Source organism: Staurois parvus, unplaced genomic scaffold (assembly GCF_062004578.1).
Source record: "Staurois parvus isolate SC_StPar_1 unplaced genomic scaffold, SC_StPar_1.0 ptg001336l, whole genome shotgun sequence".
NCBI classification, from domain to species: domain Eukaryota; kingdom Metazoa; phylum Chordata; class Amphibia; order Anura; family Ranidae; genus Staurois; species Staurois parvus.
Window position 1 is genome coordinate 643,887 of NW_028319132.1, and position 21,966 is coordinate 665,852.

The following is a 21,966-nucleotide window of genomic DNA, read 5'->3' on the forward strand; positions in this document are numbered from 1 at the left end:
TGTTAGCTATTGCCAGGGATAGTCTGGGACATTCAACGCCGTTTCCCCTCTCACCTCTTACACTTATTACCTGTTGACTCTCTGGAGTCTGTTTCTCCTGTGAGGGTATATATTTTAATTGACCCTGTTTGGGAAGCCTTAGGCCCTCCTCCCTTTGATACTTTGTTTTTCATGCTGTCAGGGACTATTTCAACTTTCCGCAGTTCTGGTTTTGGAGGGGGGGAGTCCTATTTTTGATTTGATATCAAAATTTGTTGTCTTCCATGGGTATCCCCCTCTCAGTTATTTTCTTCCTTTTTCTCTCCCCCCACTCCCGAACTCATCTACCTCTTCTTCTAGGTCTTTATCTGTTTTACATTGTCCTCCTTCTGATTTTCCTCTAAGACCCCCTGGATGAACCCCTCCTCAGTTTAAACATATAGTTCAATACATACAGTTCAGTTCCCATGCAATATATTAATCTCAGTACTTTTTTGCCGCTCTCACTTATCCTCTTGTCCCCGTTACGGCTTTTTCCCTGTATGAGATCTCTATCATATATGAAGAAAAGGGCTTCTCTGAAAAACATTTCCCGCACTCCGAACAGGTATACAACTTCTCCTCCGTGTAAGATCTCTGATGTGTGTGAAGACTGGGCTTCACTGAAAGTATTTCCCGAACTCAGGACAGTCATATGGCTTTTCACCTGTGGAAGATCTCTGATATATATAAAGTCTAGACTTATCTGAGAAAACATTTCCCGCATTTAGAACAGTGATATAGCATCTTCTTCATGTGAGGTCTCTGATATATATGCAGGCTGGACGTCTGTGAAAAACATTTCCCGCACTCTGAACAAGGGTATGGCTGCTCCCTGTTGTGTTATCACTTGTATATATAAAAATAGGACTTACATGAAAAACATTTCCCGCACTCCGGACAGGAATACTTCTCCCCCATGTGAGATCTCTGGTTTCTATGGGATTGAACTTCTCTGAGAGACTTTCCCGCACTTTAGGACATCTCTTCCTTTACTCCAAGTGAGGGGTGAGGCGGCTCCAGGTACTCTCTTCTGGGGAACATTGCACTCGACATTCCCCTCACACAATGAGTGGATTGCAGGGGTGTTCACCCAGCCCATTTTTGCGTGTCTCCAGCTGCCACGGACCTGTGTGCAGGAGGAAGAGAGCCAGCGTCTCCCTTGCTCCAAGAAACGCCGGCCGGCTCCTCTGCCTCCCAGAGCTCTCTTGCGGCAGATCACCTGATTGCCCGGCGTCCACTGAGCTCCGGGGAACACACAGCGCCGGGCCGAGAGCACAGGAAGACCCACCGCGATGGCCGCCACTCCCGGAGGTCCTCGCACCCCACCAGGCAAGCCCCCCCTTTCCCCGGCTAGTCTCTCCAGGGCTTCCCGCACATCTCTCCCCTTCTCGGCAGGACACTGGAGGTGCTTGGGAGCCGGGAGCCCTCACATCGAGCTCCCGCTCCAAGCCATGGTCAGGCTCCATCCTCGCACCCCATTTTCTGATACATCAAATGTAATGAGGAAATTAAATTTTCTGCTCATGTGTTTGACGTACTTCTTTTCCCAGTTTTCTCCTATTACATTACTAAGACTAATTGTGATTATTGCAGACAAACCTTTCCACTTAAAGTGGTAGTAAACTCTATTTGTATACGTTTACCTACAGGTAATCTTATAATAAGCTTTCCTGAAGGTAAAATGAATATCTCCTAAACGTGCACTGTTTAGGAGATATTGGCTCTTTTTGACAGCTGGTGCATGCACTCTAAAGGAATGGCATACCCATGCTGCTCCTTCAGAGCACTGTGGCCCATGGCCCGGGACTTCCGTGTGCATTCGCGGGAATGATGTCATTGTGGCTCAGCCAGTCAGACGGACAGAGCTCGCGAATGCGGAAGGAAGATCGAGCGAAAATGGAAGCCTCTGCAGTGGTGACAGCATGCCACTGGAGGGCGATGACATTACCTGGGCAGCACAGTGGCTAAATGGTTAGCACTTCCACCTGACAGTATTAGGATTGTTTGTTCAAATCTCAACCATAGCACCACCTGCCTGGAGTTTGAATAATCTCCCTGTGTCTGTGTGGGTTTGCTCTGGTTTCCTCCCACACTCCAAAGACATGCTGGCAGGTAAATTGGCTCCTGTCTAAATTGGCCCTTGTAGTGTATGTATGAATGTGAGTTAGGGACCTTGGATTGTACACTCCTTGAGGGTTAGGGACTGATGTGAATGTACAATATATATGTAAAGCACTGCATTAAATTGACAGCGCTATAAAAGTACCTGAAATAAATAAATAACTTGTAGGGGATTTAAATTTTTTTTTTATAGGTGTGGTTTACTACCACTTAAAAGGTGAGATAAAGTCAGTATACACAGAATATGAACAGATTATGGTGCCCATACACTAGTTCATTAATTGTTTGTCCAGTTAATGGACACAAATAGAAACTCGGTAGTGAAGTTTGTGAGCCAAAAAATCAATGGAAAAGTTTGGAAAACTTCTCTAGAATGGACAATAAGTTAAAAGGTTAATATGTTTCTCGCCTGTTAAAAATCAATCTGTTCATACTTTGCATACTGTATTTGACAAAATAAACAAAAACTGATTATTTATGTCCATTAACAAATTTATTTTTCTAATTTTGGTCATTACAGGATGGCAATATTATTTGCTCTCACAACCAAGTGTTTGTTATTTGAAAACGAGTTTGAACAATTTTCCGACTAGTATACAGTCAACATTAGTCTACAATTAAGTCCAAATAAGAACTTTGAAATTACTGATTACTTTGGATGAGTATGGGGTCTGTCTGAACCCATGTTTGTCAAAATTCGGAAGGAAGATGTCAATGTCAACCCCATCAGCTGCAGCCAGGGCATTCCCCATCCTGCAGCTGCACAGAAATAAAAGGGTGGAGATGTTTGTGACATTATTGACCTACTATGGACACATGGCCGTATTAAGTCAATGACATTGACCTAATATGCCATGTGTCCATATTAAGTCAAATGCCCTGGCCACAGTTGATTGGGCCAAGACTAACAATTTTCTTCCATGTTTGGCCAAATATGGGTTTGGACCAAGATCATCTCTATTCAATACCGGGACAGGGTTTGTCAGGGATCCGGTGTGACCAGAAACGTGTGGACTGACACAGGCAAGGAACAGGCTTCAGGAATGATATAACAACAATATAATTTATTATTAGCCACCCTAATATATAAAACGCACAGTAAACACACCAACCTTCCACTAATATTAGTATGTGCAGGAACACAGGCGTAGTCAGGGCTGGAGAGGTGGAATGGTCAGGCCGGCCGTATGGTTAACAACCGTCTGGTGGTACCTCTAGCAGTTCTCAGGACAGGATTCCCCAGGGTGCGGAGTCTAAATCCCAGTCTGCTTATTCACCAGGGCCCCTGATGGTGGGGATGGACTTGGAGCAGACAGGAACCAGGTCGCAGCCCCTGAGTACACCTGCTCGTGGTAGAGGGTACCGCCAGAGGTATATACAGGTAGAGAGCCTGATGTGAAGAGGCAGAAGGTGTGAGCCAGGATGGCTGGATCCGTGCAGGATGGATGGCAGAGTAATTAGCGTGGTCAGACGGGCCAGGTCGGTAACAGCAGGTCAGCGTGGTACTAGGCAGCAGGCAGAAGAGTAGTCGGGTCACTCGCCAGGGTCGGTAACAGGAGTTCAGATCAGATTAGGTATGTCCAGGAGAGGTAGTCAAACGAGCCAGGGATCAAGCAGAAGTCAGCAGAGGTCAGGATCAGGCAGGGTCGGCAACAAATCAGATAGGCAGAACAGGAACACAGGATACAAGGTACAGGGGCTCATGGGAAACATACACCAAGGCACTGACTGCAGGTCTGGCCATTCCTTAAATACACCTCCTGCAATCAGCCTCAGGTGATGGCTGACTGCAGGAGTGAGCTTCTGGTTGCTGAGAGCACCCGCTGGCCAGCCCTGGTACTGCAGCCCACACGGCAGATGAGTCCCACCACTAATGGTGAGTCCATTCTTGACAGGGTTGTTTTCCCCTCAACAGAAATGAGAGTACTAAATTTGTAGTGAGATAGAATTAGGGCCCAACTCCAAGTTTTTTAAAAACATAAATTGTCAGGAACTCTGTTCTGTCATCTGATATCAACTCTCTTTCATTTTAAAAGGCTTTAGCCTTCTTTATTAATTTCCTGTAAGCCTGGGACATCATGGATATGCCACCTATGAGTGTGCCACCACCAGGGGTCTATTTACCACAAGGCAAACAAGGCATTTGCCTACGGTGGCATTTTTCAGGGTGGCAATACCGCTCCTTGGAAGAAGGGACAGAAGAAGGCACACCACGCGGCATGGAGACCAGGTGGGATCTGAGAGAGGCTGCACACTACTTGAGGTTGGACTGTGTAAGCAGAGCCCGACTCTCATTCCAGGGGATGTCTGGAGATGTGATGGTGAATGTCTTTCTTTCTCTCACAGGGGGCTTTGTTAGTGGAAGGCTTTCTCGGGTGGAGGTTGATGTCAGGCTCTCTCTGTGGGGGATAGCCGATTTTTTCTTTTTTTGCTGCCTAGGGCAGCACAAAGCCTAAAGGCACCACTGGTCAACACGTTGTCCTCATGGTGTACTGCTATGGAGGAAAGCAATCTCATGTCACTATATGAGTGTTGCAGCAGTAGAGGCCCTCCACCTGTAGACAAAAAAAAGAAAGACCTTGCCAGTCACATGACTGGCTGCAAAGTGTATGGAATTATTTAAATTCAAGAACAAACATTTTATATATTACAGCTTACCAGACCTTAGATTTCCTTCTTTTGAGGCTCTTTTCTCTTTATTTTCACCTAGTGATCTTGCCAGTAACACACTTCCTGTCCTAAGGTGGCAACACACACTTGCCATATTGTGTCTGAGGAGCAGCATTGTCACTTTAGGCTGCTCAGTCATGATTTGGATTACAAAACACAACCCCCTATCTCTATATCATATATGTATGAATGTGTTCTGTAGTCCACAGAGGTTTAATTGAGCAGGGTTGATAACACTGATAGCACAGCAGTACCAGAAGCAAGTGAAACTCTATAACATGTGTGCTCAACCTGTGGCCCTCCAGGTGTTTCAGAACTACAAGTCCCATGAGGCATTCCAAGGCTGACAGTTACAAGCATGACTCCCAAGGACAGAGGCATGATGGGACTTGTAGCTTTGCAACAACTGGAGGGCCACAGGTTGAACACCTATTCTCTATAACCTTCCTCTTCACTCCTTCCTTGCAGTTCCACCTGAGCGCCGGCCACCTAACCAACCCAGCACTTCTGCCAGTACGCCATCCTCCGGCCGCTCCTGCGTTCCTGACGCACATCTATTCCATGGGAGTCCCACCAGGCACTCATGCATCTCTGTGCTCCGGCGCTCCCTGTCACTTTACCAGGGCCCCTGAGCCAGAGCCGCAAGGGAGGCCCTCCTCTACGTCTCAGGTTCCACCATCAGGTACGTAACACCAGCAATCTATTCACCACATCCCTATTGGCATGATGTGCCCTCTACTGGTTGGGCAGCATTGGACTATAAAGTATTGTGGGAGGTCTAGATCCACTGTATGTAGGCAGCATTGCTTCAGAACTGAAAGGAAACTACAGTTCCCAGAAAGTCATGCAGTCAAAGGGGAGTGGAGGATTCATAGTAAACTCCCCAGGAAGATTCTTGGCTGTTGGTGCCAGGACGGGGAAGAGTACAGACATCCAGGCCAATGTGTTGAGCTGACAAGAACTTTACCTTGAGTGTGGCCTAGTCAGCTTTGCCTCCAGTATTCCTGTGTGGGTTTGCAGGTCATCAGCTGCACCTCCAGCATTCCAATGAGGGTTTATCATCTGTTGGCTTACATGTGTGCTTTGGTAGAGAACTACTCTGTATAGTGAACTGCCGTCCGAAAATGACAAATCCTGGGTACCATTATGCCTATCATACTGCACGTGAATCACCAGTTTAATATATTAGTGTTGGTCCCTCCGATCTGTAAAAAGCAAACTAAGTAGTGGACAGTTATAAAAGACAACCATGCCCCCAGCACCATGCTAAATCCTACCCCCAAAAACTCAAATCTGTGAGATGAACTTATGATTTATAATTAACTGTAAGGATATTACCAATATAAATCATATTACATTATATATTATGTAATTGAGTAAAAAGGATTAAAGCAACACTTCTCCCTAAAATTCAGATCCCTAGTAATATTTATTTTTATTAAATATAAGGATGTTAGAAATATACTTGCAATATAAAAAATTAAGAGGATAATAGCGATATAGCTTTTAGGGGCAATAAAAATTGACTGTAATCTGTGTAACAACTAGTTATCCTGTGAGCCTTGATTGTATAACAGGGCTACCTTCTGCCATCTTTAGTAAGGGCAGATGATTAATGTAGCAATTACTTCCTGGAATCCATTTGCCCTTAGCTCAGGCATGCAGGCAGGAGAGGTGTGCTTAGCTGAGAAAAGCCCTCCTCCCCTCTTGAAGACTCCTAGGATGTATGATGTAATTTACCTGGGAGTGGAAACTAGGAAGTAACTTAAGAAATGTAAAAACAGTTTAACCCTTCCCACCCGGCCTATAGCAGATTGACGGCCGGGAGGGACACTCCTCATTGTGACTGGGTGTCATATGACATCCTGTCAAAACGAGCCGCTCACACGGCGGCAGGGTCGCGCAGCGGTGCAATCTTTTACCGGTTGTGTCCGCGGGACACAGTTGATGACATATCACTACTCCGGACCATTGCCAGTGTCATGTGACCGCTGTGACCATTCATAGCAGATTACATGTCAACTGTATACAATGGATGGCTTCGTGTCATGCCATCCATTGTATACAATTATGTTGTTAGCTGTGATTGGTCAAGGCAGTCACATGATACAGACGGGGCCAGTCACAGCTCATCTGTATCATGTGATCAGCTTTGCCCAATCACAGCTAATCACAACAAAAGACTGAATGAATCAGTTTCATTCAGTAACAATGATTGCAAATATCAATGAAATACATTGGTATTAGCAATCATAATGAGTTATAAAAAAAAACAAAATACTGATCACTTTCCCAGAGTAGTTCAATGCTACTATGGTAACATTGTATTGCTTTGGTAACAGTGTGCTGAAAAATAAAACAGTAAAAAAAAGCAAACATTTTATAAAAAAAATAAAAAAATTATAGAAACATTTGAATAAAAAATACAAATTCAATTATTATTATTATTTTCACTAAATAAATGTAGCAGAATACATTTTGACCTAAATTTATGAAGAAATGTTATTTATTTGCAAAATTTTATAACATAAATAAAGAAAAGTGCATTTTTTTTTCAAAAGTTTCAGGTGTTTATTGTTTTAATTAGCAAAAAAGAAAAAAATCAGTGGTGATTAAAGCAGAGCTCCAGCCAAAAGGGGAAGTTCTGCTTTAAGGACTGCTCCCCCGCTCCCCATTAAGGATTGGCACCTTTGGGGGGCGGGTGGGGAATTTGACAGGTACCCGCTCCCACTTCCGGTCCGATTGCCTAGGCCAGTGGTCGGCAAGCCGCGGCTCGCGAGCCACATGCGGCTCTTTACATGCTTTAATGCGGCTCTTGTGTGCCGGGCGCCCGCTCCCCTCCCTCCTCTCGGGCGGCAGGGACTCTGCAGCGTGATCCAAAAAAAAAACAGCCAGGGCAGCGCGCTCAAATGCAATGATTGGCCAGTCTCGCTGCCACTCACATCCTGATAGCCAGTGATTGGCTGTCAGGATGTGTGTAGGCGGGGCAGCGTGACGAACGTGAGAGGAGCTAGGCTCCTCTCACAGTCCGCCCTGAAGACCGGAACGGCGCGGGAACACGGCGAGAGGAACGCGCGGAGCAAAGGTAAGTGAATTGACACAGGGGGGACTTGGCTTACTACTTGCTACTTACTTACTACTACTATATGAGGGATGAATTAATATGGGGGATGAATTACTATGGGGGATGAATTACTATATGGGGGATGAATTACTATATGGGGGATGAATTACTATGGGGGATGAATTACTATATGGGGGATGAATTACTATATGGGGGATGAATTACTATGGGGGATGAATTAATATGGGGGGGATGAATTACTATATGGGGGATGAATTACTATATGGGGGTGAATTACTATATGGGGGATGAATTACTATATGGGGGATGAATTACTATATGGGGGATGAATTAAAATGGGGGATGAATTACTATATGGGGGATGAATTAATATGGGGGATGAATTACTATAGGGGGTATGAATTACTATATGGGGGATGAATTACTATGGGGGATGAATTACTATAGGGGGGATGAATTACTATAGGGGGGATGAATTACTATGGGGGATGAATTACTATATGGAGGATGAGTTACTATATGGGGGATGAATTACTATATGGGGGATGAATTACTATGGGGGATGAATTACTATATGGGGGATGAATTACTATGGGGGATGAATTACTATATGGGGGATGAATTACTATGGGGGATGAATTACTATATGGGGGATGAATTACTATATGGGGGATGAATTACTATGGGGGATGAATTACTATGGGGGATGAATTACTATATGGGGGATGAATTACTATGGGGGATGAATTACTATATGGGGGATGAATTACTATGGGGGATGAATTACTATATGGGGGATGAATTACTATGGGGGATGAATTACTATATGGGGGATGAATTACTATGGGGGATGAATTACTATATGGGGGATTAATTACTATATGGGAGATGAATTACTATGGGGGATGAATTACTATATGGGGGATTAATTACTATATGGGGGATGAATTACTATGGGGGATGAATTACTATATGGGGGATGAATTACTATATGGGGGATGAATTACTATGGGGGATGAATTACTATAAAAACTTATTGAAACTAAAAACAGTGTACCATCCTATGTATTTTCAGTTTTAAAAATGTGGCTCTCAAAATAAATTTCAATCGTGGTTTTGGCGAGATTTGGCTCAGTTGAAAAAAAAGGTTGCCCACCACTGGCCTAGGCGATCGGAAGCGGAAGGTGTCCTCCCCCCTTCCCTCCCTCCCTGTAGTCTTTTGGGACACGTGACAGGTCCCAGAAGACTACAGGATCATTCATGACGCACATGCGCAGTGGGTACCCGGCTATGAAGCCGCAAGCTGCACAGCTGGGTGCCCACACTGAAGATGCCGGCCTCCTGGAATACAGAACGGCTGGTGAAACGGGATGTGGGGGACACACCACGGGATCAAGGAACAGGTAAGTGGCTGTTTTTTAAAAGTCAGCAGCTACAGTTTTTGTAGCTGCTAACTTTTATTTTTTCACAGGGTGAGTGGAACTCTGCTTTAGCTGCTAACTTTTATTTTTTCACAGGGTGAGTGGAACTCCGCTTTAAATACCACCAAAAGAAAGTTCTATTTGTGTGAAAAAATGATAAACATTTCATATGGGTACAGTGTTGCATGACCGCGTAATTGTCATTCAAAGTGCGAGAGTGCTGAAAGCTGAAAGTTCGCCTAGGCAGGGAGGGGGTAAAAGTGCCCGGTATTGAAGTGGGTAAAAGAAGTAAATATGATATACTTTCCTATCTATTTACCAATACCAGCAGCATGAGGATTCAAAATAGTCAATGTTGACTACGAGAGTGAAGTTCCATTTTCAGTAGAGCCTCCTAGCTGCCTCCCTCATGTACACACCCAAGCCATTCCTGACTTCAGTAATGTCCCGCCAAAGGCAATATCTGGGTCACCTTGGCTAGCTGTGGAGGTAATTATATATTCTGAGTCCTGCAAACAATCCTAACAATGTTTACGGACTGTGGTTGAAACAAATTTTACAAATGTATTAATAAGTTTAGGTTTTGTTTTGAGCTCCCTATTGTCAAAAAGAAGTTAAGCCAGAGAGGTATCAGTTTTGGATCGGTCACTGGACAATTTTCATTTTTAAACAAGTAAAGAAGTTTTTTTCACTTTAACAAAATTTTCTGTGTTTCTTGTTATAGAACCTCCTATTTTTAAATATATGTACATGGAGGATGTGTGCTAAGGAACTCAGATTGTAGACACATTGTAATTCTGAAACTACTACTTATAGAGTTTCTTCCCATGCCATGTTATTCAATAAGTTATTTAGGCCCTATATACACCACAGGACTGTGGTATATATAGGGCTAGTGCACATTACATGCGTTGGTGTGCCACAGTGGCATTTAACACACTTCCACAACGCAATTACATTGCAGCATAATGCACAGTTATGCAGTTTAGTGTGTTGCAGTGTGTTGTGATAAAAAAATGCAGCAGGTATGATTTCGGGTCTGTTAATAATGAACATTAGTGCACAACTTAGTGCATGCATCTTAAATGCACCAAAGCAGACCAGGCTGATATAAATGGGCCCAAATGCCTAGTACACATGATGATAAAATCTGATGAAAAAAAAACACTTTTGGATCATTAGTACAACACTTTCAAGAGCCATTCGCGACAGTTCATGCAAAAACATTCAAAGGGACAAGCACGAAAAATGTTCTCGTAAGATATCAGAACAAATGATTTTCTTGTAATTAGTATAGTATTTGTATGAAAAAAATGAGTGAGCAAGACCACGCATTCTCAGAAATGAAAGAATACATTACCAAACAAAGATTTTTTAAACATTTTTACACTATGATTCCTGTTGTAAGCAATCATTTTTATGAATGATATCCATTCCTTTCCAGTGTGTACTATTGTAAGATTGGTCACAGCTATCACATAGTTCAGGTGCCTTGTGATTGGCCTTGTCTGTACCATGTGATTAATTGCAGAGATCACAATAGTATTTAAAAGATGGCTATGAATGAAGGCTAATCACTGTATACAACTGACATGTGATTGCTGTGATTGGTTACAATAATCACATGGTACCAGTGGCAGCCTGGTACAATGATCTGTCCTCCACTCTGTCCAGTGGGCACAGCGGGTGACAGGTTGAGACACAGGAGTGTCGCTAGAGTGCACAAGAGGCGCCTGGAGAACATCGTATGACATCCACCCAGGGTAAGAGTACTCCCGCTAGGCCATTTTTCTACAATAGGCTGGGCGGGAAGTGGTTAAAAAAATAAATCGACTTTTGTTATGAAAACTAAATAGCTCCTCCATCTTGTCCACCATAAGTTTTTATATAATTTCGCACAGCACACAGTGTGCAGAGCTCTGGCACCCTTTATAAAGCTGTGTATATGCTAACAGGTCTACAAAGGACTACAGAATGGTACAGCTATGGCCATTGTTGAATTAACAAGGATGCTAAAGAGCCGCGGAGTCAGGCAATACATTATTGGTTCTAGCCTTTCCTACTCTAAAAATGTTTTTGAAAATGTAATGTGTGTTGCTGCGGGTTGTTTTCTGTCACTTCCTGTCTGGTAAAACTGTTGTCACTGGAATGGTAAGTAAGGAGCATCTCTCCAATGGAGCCATAAGCTCTATTTCTTCCACACTGTTGAAAGCTAAAATAAAATAAAACTGTTTTTTCTTGACTTCCATTTGAAAATTAAAGGATGCAATTAAAATGTATTTGCTAGTACTCAGGCCTCCAAAATTGAGTTCCTCCCCTGGATTTGTAATTAAGTGGGATAAATTAGTACTGGTACCCTTAGATCCTAGCATGTGTCTCACAAATTTGGATAGCAGACTCCTTCAGATACTTTGGTGTCAGCATTTGTGCCAACCCTACTGACTATACTCAATTGTTCCCTTCTAATTGAGGAATTTAAAAACAAAAGTAAACAATGACATAAACTAACCCTGTGGTAGGACCAACCTAGTCAAGATGGTCTGGGATCCTCATTTACTTGACATTTTGCGCAGCTTTTTGATGTGCACTACACAAAAACAGTTTAAACTAAAAGACCCCTTATTTATGGATCTGATGTGGAGGAAAAACCTCACATGTATCAAATGAACTACCCTTCAATTACTCAAGGAACTTGGGGACCTAGCTATCCCACATGCCAAAATATTCTGTACATCACAGTTGCAACATCTGGCCGAGTGGGGTAATATCAACTGCAAAGATCCCAACCAACGTGTTTTGCTGTTTTTGTCATCAAAATAACTTCTCACTCAATTAGAGGAGGGTACCTTGACTAACACAATACCATGCCCAATCATTCCTCTCCTTCAGGAGATTTGGAGAGTGATGAAAGATACTATGCATTATGAGGGCTATACCCAACGTATTCCAATACGGAACAATAGACCTTAGGAACTGTATAAACTACAAGGCTTTGAGTTTAGGCTCTTTAGAGGAGCTCAATACATTTTTTTAAATCCTTTCAGATGTTACAGGAATAATTCAACATCTGAATCAAAAATTGAGAAACCAGATTAATTCCATTTTACCAAAGGAAAGCGTATTTCAACATATGGGTTGTTCGCAGAAATGTCTTAAAATTCAGGACCCTTGGCCCTTAGTTATATTAAAGTAGAACTATAGGAAAAACATTTTTTTTTCTCATTTTGGATAGAGCAAGGGAAGGTTATAACCTCTGTCAGATTTCTTTTTTGCCATCTGTGTCCCATTGTTGAGCTTTTTCTTCACTCCCTGTCCCATAGTCAAACAGGAAATGGGATGAAATCCATGCAAATTAATGGAATTCCTTGGGGACACCCAGGTCACAAGAATTAGTGTTCCCATTGAAAGATTTATCTGAGGACAACCCAAAATTTGGGATTTTCTTTTACTTTCACTTTCCATGATAATGGTAAACAGGACAAATAGGATAATTCTCCACAATAGTAGCAGAGGTAACACGAAAAAAACTGACAGGGGATCTAATCTTTTCTCTGTACAAAACTGAAAAAAAGTTTTGCCTTTAGTTATTCTTTAACCATTAGCCGCCCGGCCAATGGCCGTTTGGCGGCTTGAAAAGCGCTGCAGCTTTCCGGGTGCACGCCATTTGGTTGCAGAGCGACGCAGCAGTGCGATCTGTCACCGCCCGTGCACCTCGGACACGGTCGATGACATATCCGAGTACCGGCTCCCGTTGCCGGTACCATGTGACCTGCTGTGACCAATCACAGCAGGTCACATGACAGTTGTATACAATGGATGGCTTCATTCATGATGCCATCCATTGTATACTAGTGCCTAGCTGTGAATGGTCACAGCCAATCACATGCACATGTCATGTGATTAGCTGTGACCAAATCACAGCTAAGCAGAAAAAAAAAAAAGAAAAAAAAAAAAGCTGAATGAATCCATTTCATTCAGGTAAATGCTTGCTTATAGCAAAGTAATTCTTTGCTATAAGCAAATTGTGTAAAAAAAAAAAAAAAAAAAAAATACTGATCACTTCCCCAAAGTAGTACAGTGTTACTATGGTAACATTGTACTATTTTGGTCATAGTAAAATATGAAAAAAAATCTTAAAAAAAATAAAAAAAAATGTAATAAAAAATTAAATATAATAAAAAAAAAAATATATATATATATATTTTTTTCATACTGTCACCAGTCAGTGTCGCTGTTCACCGCCATGCCAGTTATATGATGACGCTGTACTGCACTGGTGACAGTATGTAAAAAAAATAAATAGTGAAAATAATTTTTTTAATTTTTTAATTTTCCGAAAAATTATGACAAAAAAATACAACTTCAAAAAACTCGCCATGCCTCTTATGAAGTACATCGGACTGTCTACTCTGCAAAAAGGGGTCATTTGGGGGATATCTGTACTGTTCTGACATTCTTGGACCTCAAGATATTAGATTGGCTGTCAGTACTTCAGGATTGATCAATATTCAGATCTATACCATAGTTTGTGAACTCTATAACTCTCCTACAAACTAAAAAATACATCCTAATTTGGGTTATTTTCACCAAAGACATGTAGCAGAATACATCTCGGCCTAAATTTATGAAGAACAATTATTTATTTGTAAACTTTTATAACAGAAACAAAGAAAAATGTGTTTTTTTTTCAAAATTTTTGGTCTTTTTTTGTTAATTTAGCAAAAAATAAAAACCCCAGCAGTGATTAAATACCACCAAAAGAAAGCTCTAGTTGTGTGAAGAAAATGATCAAATTTTAGTTTGGGTACAATGTTGTATGACCGCGCAATTGTCATTCAAAGTGTGAGAGCGCTGAAACCTGACAACTGGCCTGGGCAGGAAGGTGTAAAATTGCACGGTATTGAAACGGTTAATGTTGTTTCAATAAATGAGCAAGTTGGCTACAAAGATCTGGGTTGTATACAGCTTTAATTCCACACATTGCAAAGTACAGATCTATTTACAGTGTAATGTCTCTATGTGCATTTTCTTTGTTCTGTGGTGTTCCAGGAATCTTGTTGGTTGAGGTGGTTGGGACCATGGCCTGCAAAATTATATATTTCTGTTCATTCCAGTCATCCTAGATTGTAAGCTCGAAAGAGCAGGGCCCTCGAACCCCTCGTGTAGTGTATTGTTACTGTCTTGTCTCATGTTCTGTCCCCCTTGCTACTGTACAGCGCTGAGCATACCCTTTGGTGCTATATAAAGACTGTATAATAATAATAATATGTATCCAGGACCAGAACAATCCTTAAAAGTGATTGAGCCTGCTCAGCAGAGGGAAGGGAAAGTAAGGAGGAGGAAGAGAGAGAGAGAGAGAGGAGGAGGAAGAGAGAGAGAGGGAGAGAAGGATGTGAGGCTGGACGAAGGAGCCTGTGAGGGGGCCCAGATGGAGAGGGGCTCAGCTGCAGGCAGAGAACCTTGGAAGGTGGTAAACATGGACTTCACAGACCCGCTGAGAGAGGACCACCTGTGTGGCAGGGAAGAAGCAGCCCAACTAGAAGGCCTGGTAGCAGCCACCGACTCACCAACAGCACAGGAGAGGGACCAGGTGCGTAAATCTGCACCCCCTGGGTCAATGGGGGAAAGAAGCACTAGTGGGGATTTGGATTATCTATCTTACCTGGGAATGTTCACACTACACTGGCAAGCACTGGACCCCCTGCCCAGGGATTCACCCAGTACAGCTGGATGAGGAGATGAGACACCTGGGGTCTGTGGAGGTAATACAGAAGATGCTAACTAGCTATCCAGAAGAGAGACTTTGCTGTGAAGACATGTACATAGTTGCTAAGGAGTTTTGTCCTCAGTTGCCATTTCCCTTGGGCATCCCATGCACCCCTTACCCCATCCAAGTTCTAAACCCCCCTAATAAAACTCCAAAACAAAGCTCAAGGACTAGTTACTGTCTTCTAATCCAAGTCTGTGTGAAGGAAATATGTGTTGCCTGGCTCTGCAGTAATATAGGCGGACCCAAAACTTCACCAACACCTAAAGGGATAGTGCTACAATCGTACCAGAGGATCTGTAATACAACTACTAATACTACTCCATGACCCCTATATTTGCTACAGTTCTGTTTGAGAATTGTAACAAGATGACGCAACATCAATGTACAAATCTGCGATTAAGATATAAACACAGAAGACAATGGAACAACGTTTTTTGTGTTTTGTCTAGTATCTATTGGATTTACAAATTTAGTTTAAAAAATCACAATCAAAACTATCGGATAACAAAAATACTTAGACCAGCAAAATAAAGTGTTAAAAATAATACTTAAAGGATTAGTTCACCTTCTCACAAAAAATGATAAGGTGAACTAACTCATAACACCATCTCCACCCCTCTGGTCCCTGCTGCATGTACCTTATATGATCATCATCCAATGATGCCCTCTCCAGCTGTGACTTTAAAACATCACGACGCAGCACTCAAAGCTGTGTAACAGCATAATGCGAGCAAAGGCAAATGTGTGTATGCATATGGGAGGTGTATCGAAATGCTGTGCTATGATTAAAGGCGGAAAAATGAATCCTAGGGGGTACTGTACACTATATGTATACATTTCTGACCCCTGCATCATGTACTTTACACACTCCTGACCCCCTCACTCTGTATGTTACACACTCCTGACCCCCCCCCCCCCCACTCTGTACGTTACACAGTCCTGATCCCAGCACTCTGTATGTTACACACTCCTGACCCCCCACACTCTGTACATTACACACTCCTGACCCCCCCACACACACACATTCTGTATGTTACACAATTCTGATACCCTCCCCCCCATCAACCTGTGTGTTACACACTCTTTTTTGATGTTTTCATTCCAGTCACATCACCAGCTCGGGGACATTTTTTCAATTCAATGACAACCACCAACCAAGGGACATTTTTTCTTTCTCACATATTTGTGCACCTGTTTTAAACTTTGCATTGGTATTATTGCATTGCATTCAACAAACATTTTGGCACTCGCCATTTTTGGCCCCATCCCTTTCTTAATGGGGTGGAGCGCAGTTCCCCCTCCTCTCCCTGGGCACTGGTGGGCCTTGTAACGGAACCAGAACCCCAACTGCACTTGGGTACTTCCTTTGGGATACTTCCTCGTCTGAACACTGACCACAGGCACCACCGCTGACCATACAAGACTAGACACCAGTCTTGAAGTAAAACCAGGAAATAGACTCCTTTATATTAACACATATACAAGATATATACATTCAAGGGAACAATCCCCCCTCCCTGCATAATGACACAGGGCGGGGCAATCTACCTTTAGTAACAAGAGACACACCAGCAGACAGTCCCATCAGGAGGGAGGGCTGGAGACACCCCCCACCAAGCCAATACACAAACACATACATCCCATAATAGTTTGATCCCAAGCAAGACACACAATAGAACAATGGGATGCAACCACATGGCATTAAACAATCCACAACCCCCCACCCCAATATTACGACAGATCACCTTGTACACATAAGAGGGATATGGGGAGCTGAGACAGGGGTCTCCCCACCTCTCCAAAATGAGCTGTGTTCCATGGGCCCCCCCACTCCCATCCAGGGGCGGACTGACCATTTGGAAACTTGGGCATTGCCCGAGGGCCCGGGGTCAATAGGGGGCCCCATGAGATGCATACAAAAAAAGAGGGTTGTGAAAAGAGATTCACAGAAAAGCGGCTACATAATGAACAGAACGTGACACTCAGGAAATAATTTCCAAAAATTATGCTTTATTACACATATATAGATATGACATATGGGCATTTGCCCTGGTTTACCATCACCTCAGTATGAGACAATACACACAGACCTAAAACCATTTAAAATGACACCAGAACCGGTCTAAATGTGTGTGTACAGCAGGGAAAATGGCTACATGAGTCTAGTGTCCCTGTAGCACAAACACATAGGTGAACACTTCCCTAGGGAGGTGTATCCAAAAATTATGCCATGGGCATACCAAAATAGAGGATATAAGGGATTAAGCAGTAACCATTATGGCAAATCCCTATCAAGGAATCCAAAAATTATGCTATAATGTGTATATCACATGTATGCAATAGAGCAAGCACAATATGCGTCAAAAAGGAGAGTAGCAGGCCTCAGGCCTGTATGAAGAAAGACATAAATGTCAAATATATTATACAATACATTCCTGTGCCGGCACAAGTGGTTGGGGCCCATTCATCTGTAATATAGATAGCTGTTTCCTAAAGCTCTTAGATGGAAATATGCCCCATTTATTTCCAGGATGGAGGAAAAGATGCACACAGCAGCATTCTGCTTGAAATGGTTTCTTCACCACTGCATGTGGACTATACACCACTTTTTGTAGGAAAAGATACGACACATCCCAAAGACTCTTCTGCCTGTTGAGATATATATGATGGTATATCTTATTTCCTATACATAGCACCATAATGTCCCCATCCTGTAGTGAAACAAACAATATGTGGAAAGTCACTGACAGAGCTAACACTCTATGGAAGATATATAGGTCATATAGATCACAGAGGACCATATATCTAATGTCCTGTAACGATCCACTCACCACCTGTGCTATGGATAACAGGAATGAAAGAAAAGTCCTTCATAGGTACTGCCATACAGGGCCAAGGCGGCCAAGGAACCACCGCTGACATCCGCCGATATACCGCGGGTTCCAGCCCCTTCTCGGCGCTTGTGCTGCTTAAGCTTGCCTCATGGCTTGTGAAGATGGCTTCCTCCCTATGGGTCAGCGTGCGTTCCACCTAGTGCGCATGACCGGAAGTGACGTATCTGACGTATGACGTCAACGCGTTTCGCCGATGGGCGTATCTCACTCAGCTTCGTCAGGACCAATGAAACAACCGCATTTCAATTGCCTATTTATAGTGGGTTGAGACCCACCCATTTATGCAAATCACCAACCTGCAGTTATTCCCAATGGAAAAAAGAAAGGGCTAAATACTTAGCACAGCTGCTGCTCATTGTTGAATATAATTAAAAAGACTGACATCCGGAGACAACAGAAAGGAGAGAAATTTTAGTAATTTTGATGATGCATACATTGATCAAAAACTCATGTGTTAAATATATTCGTCAACTAAAGCACCCATCACATTCTAACCAGAAGGTGGCGATATTAATAAGAGAATCGACAAGTCTATCCACTGAATCAAATTATCAAAAAAACCCCCCTATGAATTACCATAATATACCACAAGATGGCAATATAGCATGAAAATTCTCATTAAGGGTCACTTCAACAGAAATACCCCAATTTTTAAAAAATCATCCTATGGTATAATAGTTATTAAAGCAAAAAGGTACATAGACAGAAAATAGCTCAACATACCGTCCTGATACATTTTGTTTGGAGCTATATTTAAACTCATAGCTCGAGATCATCCATATTGTTTTAGTTATTTCCATATACATATATACTTTTTTAGGGATTAAGTGACATATTTGTGAAAACAAAAATTCCACAAATTAACCACCACATGGCAATGATAAGGTACATAGCTATAACTATTTTTCCAAAAATATTTGAAGATCACATTCCACATTTAACCCCTTAGGGTGCAATGTATCAAGTTTATAAATCCAATATTTTTCCTTTTTAAGCAATTCTCTATCAAAATCACCTCTCCTCTGTGGAAAGTGCAGTGCATAGAAACCTTTCACTTTCGTACCATCCAGTTTTCCTCCATGATATTTAACGTAATGTTGGGCAAGATTACTATCAGGTTCATTTGATCTAATATCTCTAAGATGTTCACCTATTCGTACTTTAAGTTGTCTTTTGGTCTTACCTACATACATCTTTTTACAGGGGCAAGTTAAGATGTATAATACTCTTACTGTAGAGCAATTTATGAGACTCTGAATTTTATAATGAGTATTATTTCCTGAATCATGAAAAGAATCCGTACGATCCACGTATTTGCAAATTTGACATTTTCCACATTTAAACATCCCTTTAGTACGCGATTTTAACCATGTTGTTTGTTTTAATGGTTGATAATCTGAATGAATAAGGAGATCACCAAGATTCGGTGCTCTTCTCGCTACCATCTGGGGGCGTTCGCCTACAATCTTACTCAATCTGGGGCATTGAGTCAAAATCTTCCAATGTTTTTCTAATATCAATTTTACATCTTGCCATTGGGCTCCAAATTGGGTTATTCTAACTGGTTGGTCACTCAACTTGGCCTTCACATCCTTTTTAGAGGATAGTAAGTCCTCACGGTCAGTTTGATATGCCCGTCTCCGAGCATTTCTAATTTGGGAATGGGAATATCCTCTTTCCCTAAATCTTCTATAGAGGTCCTGAGCCTCCATCCTAAAGTCATTGATATTTGAACAATTTCTCCGACATCTCAGAAACTGTCCCACTGGAATCCCTGAAATCAGTGAACGCGGATGATAACTTCTTGCCTCTAATAGGGTGTTGGCAGCAGTGGGTTTCCTATATGTCTTTGTAAGGAGTCTTCCGTTTTCGACTCTAATCTCCAGATCCAGAAAAGAGATACATCTTTCATCAAATATATATGTGAGTCCAATGTTAAAGGAGTTCTGATTGAGCTCTCCCAAAAACAATTTTAATTCCTCAGATGTTCCTCGCCATACGAGGAACACATCATCTATATATCTTAACCAGATCTGGATATTTGCAAGAAATCTTGGTGATCTGAATACAACCCACTCCTCCCAAAACCCCAAGTGGAGACATGCATAGGCCGGAGCCCACGGTGCTCCCATGCTGGTGCCCCTAGTCTGTTGATAAAAGGTATTATTAAATTGGAAAAAATTATGTTTTAATGCAAATTCCAATAGCTCACTGATAAACTCATTCTGTCCCCCCGATGTAGGATATGTTCTATCAAGAAAATAAGAGACTGATCTCACACCACACTCATGTGGAATAGAGGTGTAAAGTGATTCCACATCTATTCCCACTAGAATGGAATTATCATTGATAATCATATTCTCAATTTTCGCCAACACATCTTTAGTATCCCTTACATAGGAGGGGAGATTAGGGACCATGTCTTTAAGAAACAAATCTATATATTTCCCTGTTTTATCTAGGGGACCATTGATGGCTGAAACAATAGGTCTACCCGGAGGGTTTTCCTGATTTTTGTGTATTTTGGGGATAATGTAGAAAGTAGGGTAATTAAATTCTTCAGTTCTCAGATACTCATATTCCTTTCTAGTTAACAGACCAGCTTCCTTTCCTAATGTTAAGATGGAATTTAGTTTTTTAGCCACCATATGAAAAGGATTCGTAGTCACTTTCCTATACGTGGATGAGTCATTCAATAAGCGTTTCACTTCCCTAACATAATTTTGTTCATTCAAAATCACTACATTACCCCCTTTGTCACTTCTCTTAATAACAATATCCTTGGTCTCTTTTAATTCTTTAAGGGCTTTCCTTTCTTTTTTGGTAAGGTTATCACCAATTGGCATTTTCCACTCAAGATTTTTCAAATCATCAGCAACAAAGTCTAGAAACGTCGATATCCTCATATTGGAACGAATTTTCGGCATTTTCGTCGATCTAATATTTAGATCAACCTTTCTAATTATATCACTACAATTATCAAGATCAGTATCGCTTTCATTACCATCCTCATTTTCCTCTATTAGAGATATCAACATATCCAACATCTTGCGATCCTCCATGGACGAGTCAGGGGCCATATCCTCCAACATAGTGGGATTACCATGTATCATTCTCAAGAAAACCTTTCTTAGAAATAAGTTAACATCTTTAAATACCTCAAATTCGTCCATGGGGGTCACTGGTGAAAAGGACATACCTTTGTTCAATAGAGAGATATGTTCTTTTTTGAGTGGAAAATTAGCCAAATTGATTACCTTTTTGTCATGAGCATTTTCTTCTACTACCTCCTCTGACTTCTTGTTCTGCCCTTGTCCTCCTGATGTTTGTTTTTTAAGGATTCCTCTACTTTCTTTTTGGATCCTCTTCCCATCTGTAGTTGATTGGTACGAGGAGGTTCTCCATTTTGTTGGTCTAAAAAAGAAACAGATTTTCCAAGATTTTCAGAGTCACTTTCACTGGACATAGTTTCTCCCATTGATCTAGAGTGTGAACGAAAAACTCTTCGTTTAGACCGACTTCTACTTCTTTTTGTAGTGAGATCAAATATCTCACCTGTTTCCCAGTCTTTTAAATCACGTCTAAATTTGGTTTGTTTTGTGGTTCTAAGATTTTTTTGTACTTTTTCAACTTCCTTTTTCAATTGCTCATTATATTTTTCAAAATTCTCCTGATTTTTAAAGGGGTCTAATCCAGCCACACTTTTATTAATGGCCTGATCCAGTTCTTCAAGTTGTAATTTTTCCTCCTCTACAATGAGTTTCATACCATTAATTCCATGTTCTATGCACAGCATTTTCCATTTCTCCAAAAACCTTTCATTATGTAAATGTTCAGCTGGAACTACCTTACTTCTCAAACCACGTGGGATAATACTCTGTCTAATGTAAGCTTCCAGGAAACATACATCCCATTTCCGATTAAGACGTTTAATAACAAGCTTTTTATGTTCCCGAAACTTAATCTTAATATCTTCATCTTCAG

At 41.7% G+C, this 21,966-nt stretch overlaps 1 protein-coding gene across 1 annotated transcript; it reads right to left on the minus strand.

Moving 5' to 3' along the window:
• Positions 1 to 18,881: 18,881 nt before the first annotated feature.
• Positions 18,882 to 20,683, minus strand: LOC149436807 (uncharacterized). The gene has a single exon (XM_089661440.1). It carries the CDS (start codon positions 20,628 to 20,630, stop codon positions 18,882 to 18,884), a length of 1,749 nt encoding a protein of 582 aa, XP_089517566.1. The 5' UTR covers positions 20,631 to 20,683.
• Between the last annotated feature and the right edge of the window lie 1,283 nt (positions 20,684 to 21,966).